Source organism: Triticum dicoccoides, chromosome 2B (genome assembly GCF_002162155.2).
Source record: "Triticum dicoccoides isolate Atlit2015 ecotype Zavitan chromosome 2B, WEW_v2.0, whole genome shotgun sequence".
Lineage (NCBI taxonomy): Eukaryota > Viridiplantae > Streptophyta > Magnoliopsida > Poales > Poaceae > Triticum > Triticum dicoccoides.
Genome location: NC_041383.1, coordinates 250558657 through 250567514, shown reverse-complemented (window position 1 = coordinate 250567514; position 8858 = coordinate 250558657). Strand labels below are relative to the sequence as shown.

The 8858-nt window shown below is 41.7% G+C and overlaps 1 protein-coding gene and 1 long non-coding RNA gene across 2 annotated transcripts in view; one reads left to right on the top strand and one right to left on the bottom strand.

Moving 5' to 3' along the window:
- Window positions 1-383: 383 nt before the first annotated feature.
- On the top strand, window positions 384-1154 carry LOC119367638. The gene is made up of 2 exons (XM_037633106.1): window positions 384-787; window positions 924-1154. The coding sequence occupies exons 1-2, from the start codon at window positions 467-469 to the stop codon at window positions 1149-1151; spliced, it is 549 nt and encodes a 182-aa protein (XP_037489003.1). The 5' UTR covers window positions 384-466; the 3' UTR covers window positions 1152-1154.
- Window positions 1155-6067: 4913 nt separating this feature from the next.
- Window positions 6068-8858, bottom strand: part of LOC119363359 — a 4018-nt gene continuing 1227 nt past the window's right edge. Inside the window, exons 2-3 of the long non-coding RNA XR_005173915.1 lie at window positions 7914-8672; window positions 6068-7828 (exon numbers count right to left, since the gene is read on the bottom strand). This is a non-coding gene — a long non-coding RNA (uncharacterized LOC119363359). The remainder of the gene's footprint in view (window positions 7829-7913; window positions 8673-8858) is intronic.

Below are 8858 nucleotides of genomic sequence, written 5' to 3'. Positions count from 1 at the left end.
ATGGGAAACCTACTAAAATATGTATTAGCTCTCTCTCTCCTCATTTAATTCCTCTCCTTAGTTCTGGATTGGAGGGTTTGGAGGATAATAAATGCTCAATAACTAGATTTTAGTCTCTTTAGTATTTGGATCCAAGCATGGGTGAGACTAGCAAGTTTTAGTCCCACTACTTTTAGTCATGGGACTAAAACGTATCCAAGCATGCTCTAAGATTTCTTCTTTTGGCGGGGAGTTCGGACAAGATTTCTGATTTACTGGTCCTTCCTCATCCGGAACTGTCTCCGTTTTCATTTGACTGTCGGAACCGATTCCTATGAGTATCGGATCTTCTTTCCCTCTCTGATCCTCCATAAATACAGGTGGAAGCCTACCAAACCATAACCCGTTGTAGCAATACACGCCGAGTTGCGATGGAGCAACCCCATTGCGTCGTGGACATCGAACAAGGCGTCGCCGTGTGTGTGGTATGCCTGCAGCCCTTGGAGTGGGTAGCCACGGGTCGGTGCGGCCATCGCGCTCTTTGCCCCAAATGCATGGTCTCTGTCCGGGTCGCGGACAACAAAAGACAGTGCTGCGTGTGTGGAGCCTGGTGCCCCAAGGTGGTCGTCACCAGGGCCAACGCCTGGGACGCCTCGCTCCTCTCCAGATGCCGTTCGCGATGCGAGAAGGCGACCACGGCCGGTACTGGTACAACAGGAGGACGGGGGCCTACTTCGACGACTACCAGCAATATCACGCCGTGCAACGCGCGTCCGACATAATACCGCTGCCCTTCTATCAGCCCACGGTACGTTATTTGCACGTGCAAATTGTTTTTGTTCCAGTTCACTAAATTAAAAGATACTAGCTGATTATCGAAGAAAACAAAAACTAAAAGGATAGTTTCATCCTCGTGTCTAATTTCATCCTTTTTCGTTTTGCAGATTATGTTCCTGCTCGTTTACGCTGCCAGTTTCTTCTTTGGAGGAGTTCTCGGCCATGCCTTGGCGATGAATGCAAAGCATACATGGTCCAGAGTGATGGCTTATGCTGTGTGCATTTTGGTTTGCCTGATCATAGCTAGCTCCTTATGGTGCGGGCCCAGGTACTGCTGTAACGTGGAGGAATCCAAAAACGCCGAGATGGACCAAATTTCAGGCAATAGGAATTGAATTAGTACGTGAATTTTGCTAATTAGTATGTGCTCATGAGCAAACCGTCATTAGCTACCTACATAGGCTGCTGGGTGTGTCCACCGCCTTTGTACTTGTATATAGCCTACAATCAATGAAATCCAGATGTGCTCTATTCAACTCTTCAGCATCTAGGCTTCTACCTAGAAATTGGAAAGGCCTCGTTGCCCCGGAGGAAAACTGGGGAAACGTGCTTGGTTTCACTGTCGTGCTGCACTGCCACGGTTTGTCACTTAATTAGGGCATCTTGAACACGGATCTTCAAATCGTCCACAACCGTTCGGACCGCATGGTCCGGACGTGTTTTGTCATCAACGATGCCCTATATCAGTCCGTTCGGCGGTTCAGACTTCTTTTTCCCCACAATCCGGAAGCAAACCGAGCGGGAGTGGGTTATGCGGGTGTCTGGACCGCTGCCACGTCCGCTTCTGACTAATCTAGCCCTCCCAAAAAATCCACCATCTCTCACTGTAACAGCTCAAATGGAATGCCTACCATATATGTAACAAACCAAGTTGGATGATACTCGCCTCTTCTCAAGTTTGTTGCATCATGCATCATGATCATCCTTGTTTGATTTCGCATGATTATTTGTGGGTTGTGATTTTTGTGATATCCATCCTTTTCCTCTCCATCATGTTGTGCACCTGCTTCCAAGCCAAACCAAACCATGATCGTACGCAAAACCCCTTCTCTAGCGTCTTTCTTTTAAATTCTATTCAATCATTCAAGTGACATTTTTCCTATCTCAGAAAAATATTCACTATATTCCTAAAACCCCTAAACCAAGCCAGGTTCCTCTCCTCCAATTCGCAGCTCATTTGAAGATGTTTTGGCTGGATTCAAAATTCACTCAAGTTTGAATTAAATTCAAACTTGATTTAATTTTGGGTCTCTAAAAATTGCCAGAGCATTTTATTTAAATTGGTAATATATCTGGGACTCCAGAAATATCTTCATATATGCCAAATTCCATCTCTACCCTTGCTTTTCTTTTCCTCTAAGATTTTTGGTTGAGGAAAAGAAAGAATTTGAGGGACGGAGACTTACCTCAGCCCAGCCATGGCCTAGCACAGCCACTTACCACAGCGATCCATGCTTCACATGGTTCGAGGCTTCTTTTAACTTGACTAGTATAGGATTGCCATGATAAATTAGAGGGTGTTTGGATCACTACAGACTAGAGACTAGAGACTAGTAGTAGTCACCTTTAGTCAGTAAACCTCCAAACACCCCTGACTAGTGGGTGACTAAAACTAGTTTAGTCCCTAGTCACCCCACCCTCAACTTTTACTGACTAGAGACTAGTAGTAGTCACCTTTAGTCAGTAAACCTCCAAACACCCCTGACTTTTACTGACTAAAGTCCCCCTCTCTCTTCTCTAATTGGTGTTGCACAAGGGACATTTAATATTGAGACATTTAATGCTGACTAGTAGTACTCACCTTCCAAACAGGGCCTGACTAAAAACTTCTAGTCTGACTACTACTAGTCACATGACTAGAGAGTATCCAAACACCCTCTTATTAAACTTGGCATGCATCATCTTGAGTGAGCATATATGACGTGCCTTGTTTGTTATTATGTCATTTTCTTCTTTCCGATTCTTTCTTCTTCTCGGTAGTTCCCGTTTCGTAGTGGCGACACTTGTTCGACTACTTCACGGATTCGATCTTCTTTCAAGCAGGATTCCAGGCAAGATGATCTTTACCTTGGATATCATTACTAGCTTGCTTGCTAGGTGTCTCGATGCTATCATTTGGTCTCGCTACCTACCACTTGTTTGTGAGCCTCCCAATTGCCATGACAAGCCTCTAACCTCCACTATCCTAGCAAGCCGTTGTTTGCTATGTTACCACTTTGCTCGGCCCCGCTTATAGCATTGCTAGTTGCAGGTGCAGTTGCAGGTTGTTCCATGTTGGGACATGGATATCATGGGACGTCACAATATCTTGCTTATTTAATCAATGCATCTATACACTTGGTAAAGGGTGGAAGGCTAGGCCTTTTGCTTGGTGTTTTGTTCCACTCTTGCTGCCCTATTTTCCGTTATATCGGTGTTATGCTCCTTGATTAATGCTCCTAACACATTCGAGGTTTTATGGGGCCCTCTTGATAATTCATCTTTGAATAAAACTCTTCCAGCAAGGCACAACATTGATTTTAGAATTTCCAACATGATAATATTGTTAATTAATTAAAGCATAGTGGGTCAACCCCTTGCAAATTTAATTCCACATAAGCAAGTTGGCCACTGCTAAGGGTGCTGGTACGAAATTGTCAACCGCTGGTGGCTCCCAGGGGCAACTCTAGAACTGGCCTACCAGAAGTTTGGACAATCCGTTCATGTCCTGAGAATGAGATACGTGCGGCTCCTATCAGGATCGTCGACACACTGGGAGGTCTTGCTGGACTTGTTTTACCATTGTCGAATGTCTTGTCCATGGGGATTCCGATGATGCTTCGGGCTATCCTGATGTTGAGGTGTTTCAAAGCAGCTTGTGGATAATTTTGTAATTGGATGAGTTGGAGCACCCCTGCAGGGTTAAATCTTTTGAAAACCTATGCCCACAGATATGTGGTGACTTAGAAATTTATAATATCCGGTTCTAAAGAACTTGAAATTAAACTCAATTAAAATGCATCAATCGTGTGAGTAACCACGATCGTCGGGAGTTCGGGGAGAGAACACAGTGAGATTATGAATGACTCGTAAGTAGGTGTTTAGGATCACTGCTTGGTCATACTAGTATGCACCCATTTATACGTAGATTGCTCTTATTATTCTTGTACTCGTAAGTTAGTCAAATACAAATGCTTAGTGCTTGCTGCAACCTCACTACTTAACCATTCCAGACCCATTAAAGTATTGTTAGTTTTGATACCCATGGTAAGGAGATTGTTGAGTCCCCAAAGGCTCGCAGATTACTACAACAACAGGTGCAGGTACAGGTAAAGCGATGCTTTGACGTGAGAGCGAAGCTTATTCTTTTTGGAGTTCTTCTTTGAGTACGACCATAGGATGGGTTCCCGGTTGGCTGCCTGGGATTAGCAGGGTGGACGTTGTTCTTCTTTCGTTTGGTCTCATTCGTAGTCGGATCATGCTCTTTTGCATGATGATTGTTATGTATTGATGTATTGAGATATTCCTGCTATAGCTTGTGGCAAGTGTAAGGCAACTATATCTTGTAGTCTCTTCTATTTAGTTGATGGTATTTTGTAATGATGTCCACCTTGTTAAGCGACTCCGATATGCGTTTCTATCCCTATCAAGATTCTCAAGTCTGGATCGGCCTAGAGCTGCATGTTGGATGTTACACTCCCGCACTTTCCAGGTAATGCGCGCGCCGATTCTCGCACCACATTCATGTCGGCCCAGAGCATCTAGTGGCCGACAATGAAGCCGCGCGACCGGGCTGACCGGCGCGACCTCTCAGGCGTAGCTTCAATGCGCATGCCGCGTCCCGAGAAACCAACTTCGGCCACTGCTACAACACCCCTATAATTATGCTACAGTGATCTTACCCTAATGATGCCATGTAATCATGTTTTGCAATAATGAATGCCACTTGTCAAAAGTTAAAGTCAAATTCAAATTCAAATAGCAAGTCAAATTAATATTTCTTCAAATAGTGAAATAAAAATGTTGATGATATTGCAAATTATCGCCAAGTAATTCTCTTGAAGAAACCAACATCTTTTGAATTCCCACAATGCCCCTAACAATATTTAAACTGGTCCAACAAGAACTATTTAAGCCATTTAAAAATAAACACAACTTTACAAGTTTGCAAATGACCTCAAACTTTGTGTGCTATTGGAAAATATCACAAAGTATTTATGTGCCAAGCTTCATATGGAACTAAATTTATGTAGTATAGAAAAAAATGCCAAACAGAAATAAACAAAAGTACCACAAAAAGAAAAAGAAAAACAGAGCAGCCCCACTGTGTACTTGGGCTGCAAGTGCACAGTGCGGCCTGGCCCAGCCCATCCATGTCCCTTGTCCTCCTCCCGCCGCGCGAGCACAGTGTGCACGCTATGGCCGCAAATGCCGCGGATGGCCACGTGTCGGCCATCTTTTTTGGTCTAGATGAAGATCTAGAATACTCTACTCCTTAGTTGAATAATCACATAGTCCAATAATCATAGGACCTCTTTTCATAGGAAGGCAACGATTTCAGCCCCATCCCTCCCCAACAATGAGCACACCAATTTCAGCCCCATCCCTCCCAAACAATCATACCACAAGAAGTGCATTAAGAAGAAGAAAAAGCATAGTTTTAAATAGCCGGCTATAGCCCCGCTATAGCTCCGCTATAGTTGTTTGAGGGTGTTGCCGCTAAATGATTTCATGTACAATTTGCCGCTATAGCCCAGCTATAGCTGTTTTTAAGGGTCGCCGCTAAATGCCATAGCCCGGTTAACTGAATTTACCAAGTGTTAAACATGTTAACTGAATTTAACAATTGGGACTTTGGGACTTGGCACAAAAGTGCTCAGTCAAATATTGCTTCAGTGCACAAGACACAAGCAATCATCATCTGTTCATAATTACTCCATAATTATTCTAACTGACCTATTCCATAATTAACTGTGTCAAAAATTCAGTGGGCAAGACCTTTCAAATTAAGTTAACTGAAATCTCTTATAATGTGAATAATTACAGAAGGGAAAGGAGCATCTATCTTGTGACAATGTGAGTTAATCCACAATTTGTTACTCCCACTAGTTGTGTCAACATTCAGTTAACTATTGTGTCCAAATTCAGTTAACAACCGTTTCAAAATTCAGTTAACTACTGTGTCAAATCAAGAAATGGAGCAGCATGACATGACCAAACCATTCAACATTCACAGATGACCAAAACATTCAGTTTACAGTAAAACATTCAGTCTAAATTATCAGAACTCTGTCAATACATTCAATCCAAATCTGTGCTACCCAAGTAATCCAACATTTGTTAATTGTCTATTGTCTTGAACATCTATCAGTACATCAGAGGCTCAAACATCAAAAATCAAAGGCTCAAACATCAAAGGTCTGAATTTACTCAAAGACAGTGGCTTTTTGTTATAACAATCGCTCCGTTTATCTCTGTTCTATTTCCAGTAGACCAATCGATGAAGATGAAGAATAAATTGCAAGAGAGCGAAGGGAGTAGAAGGGGGAAAAGGAGACCTTTGTACTCCGGCGGGCTCCTTGGTGCAGCCGCGTAGTGCTCCGGCAAGATGAACTCCGGCGGGCTCCTTGGTGCAGCCGCGTAGTGCTCCGACGAGATGAACTCTTGCGGGCTCCTTGGTGCAGCCGCGTAGTGCTCCACCTTGGAAGTGGGAAAGGGCACCTGTGCTTCCCAGTGCTCTGGTCTATGACGTCCTACAACAAGAACCCCCCTTTAGCAACGCACCGATGTGTTGTCGTTTGTCCATATTAGTGTTGCTAAGGTCAACGCCAACAGATTATTATAAGTTGTTGTTGGTGGCGTTGCAAGGCAACAACAGATTGTAACACCAATAGATCCGTTGGTAATATGAAGAATAATGTGTTGCAAGGCAACAACAGATTCATCCAACACTTCTATCCGTTGGTGTTTGCACACTAGAATAACCTCGATATATAATTATTAATAATAGTGTGTATAGTCAGAATAGTGGTACATGGTACAACTTTTTTTCGAACTGTAGTAGACAACTTTAGTAAAATTGATGGAGTGGAAATGAAACTGGTATATTGATTCAATTGTACAATCTTTACATTGCAATGCCAGAACCATCAATTAGGAGTACATCACTTACTTAGAAGATAAAACATTTTACATGATATAAAATTCTAAACATTCATAGAACTTCTATTCTCCTGCAAGTACCAAGCATCAGCATATATTCTCCAAGGACAAAGATCCTATTAATCATCTAGTATTGAACTTCTCAACCTACCAAAAAACCATAATACTATTTAGTCATAAATTCAAGATTTTAAGTTTAAAAATATACATGCTATGCATTGTACTAAAAAGGATCTATAGAAAAATTACCAAGTGTCCAAGAAAAGATCGGTGGGAGAAAAGACATATGCTCATGTGTGTCTTATAGATAACTTAGTAGGAGTACATAGTAAGACACCGATCATCTTTGATCAATCAGATGTGCGTGTTCACTATGAACAACCATCAGCATGTATTTACTACTAACAATTATCCAAAGATTGTATTAACACTGAGATGAATTCAGCAACCAACTAAATGGTAAGTAGGTATCAATAACATCGACTATACATAATTGGACATTTCCAATTTCTAAAGGTCTCTGCATTAAAAAAAATCCTGTCACCATTACTCATGAACTACTCACCCTTGGTATGGTGTATTAGAGGAGAAAAAGTATCAATGCCAACAGCTTGAAAATCTAAATAATTTACATCATGAGAACTACAATGTCACACATTAGGGTTTTTTAATCGTTGACTAACTATCTCAGAACCTGCAGAAGAAACATGGGAAAGAAAAGCATCATCAAATTTGGGACAGCTGGAGTTATCAACCCATAGAAAAAAAAAGACGTGCATATTGAACTAAGAAATAGAAAAGGGGAGTTGTGGGACAACTTTCTAATCCATGTTTGCCCGTCATCACACCTGGCTTGAGCCCCTGACTCGGCCTTGTATGAATGCAAGATCTAATTAGTACAGACAAGACCATGCTCTAAATTAGAAGTTGAGAAAAATAAATCAGAGGTACCATACCATACTGAGCAGCTATGGGAAGTCGGGTTTCTGTCTGATCACAGCATCACCCCGATCTGAGATGAGGACATGAGCCACCAGCGGAGATTTAGAAGGGATGAGCCTCGGCCCTAGACGCGGACGCCAAAGATGGGGGTGTGAATTGTTCTGGGCTTCTCTAGGAAAACTAGGGGAGTTTTGTTTCTAGAGAAAATAGGATCCAGGATGTTTACAGAAAAATAAAAATAAATTAATGCGCCACTATTTAATTCTTCAAGACCAACCTAGTACAAAAGTTGAATACATATTTAAGAAAATGCATCAAAGGTAACCTATGTAATGTCTGAACAGTTCGAATAAAACCAGCCATATGTAAGGGCTGAACAATTTTTGGTCAGAATGTACCCAGTTTTACATATCATATATCAAGATAATTTGATCTATGTCACCACGGAGCTTCCTAATCATGTATCATTTTCATGTCAATGAATAACTGATAAACGATACCTATATGAATGCACGAAATATGGGACTGGACAAAATTTAAGACTGTATAAACAGACATATATTTGCAGACTGAACTAACAAAGACTAGATGGACCAGTTAGTGTAAAAATTAAGGATACAAAATAAATTAGAATGCTACATCATGAGCAGAAGATTACGAAACTGAAACCTTAGTGGCCTTCTGAACCAGGGGAAGGTGTATAAGGAAGAGAACGGATTGCCCCACTTTCTCCAATGCTGTAGTAAGCTGTACAAATGCATCTTTCCCTGAAGCTGCACACCTTATAAAGCAAGTTACTCCCTTACAAATCAGCCAAGGCAAGCTACAGATTTTAATATAATCTTATTTATTTGCGCATCTATTGTCAACAGTTAGAAATATGACCTATAGGGTAATTTCATACCAAAGTCACGGTTACTGCAAGTATTTAGAGCCTGACAAACTGTTAACTGACATCT

Coding starts and splice junctions, on each gene's coding strand:
- LOC119367638 (XM_037633106.1), top strand. CDS start 467: ATGCCTGCAGCCCTTGGAGTGGGTAGCCACGGGTCGGTGCGGCCATCG. Junction 788..923: donor TGCCCTTCTATCAGCCCACG/GTACGTTATTTG, acceptor TTCGTTTTGCAG/ATTATGTTCCTGCTCGTTTA.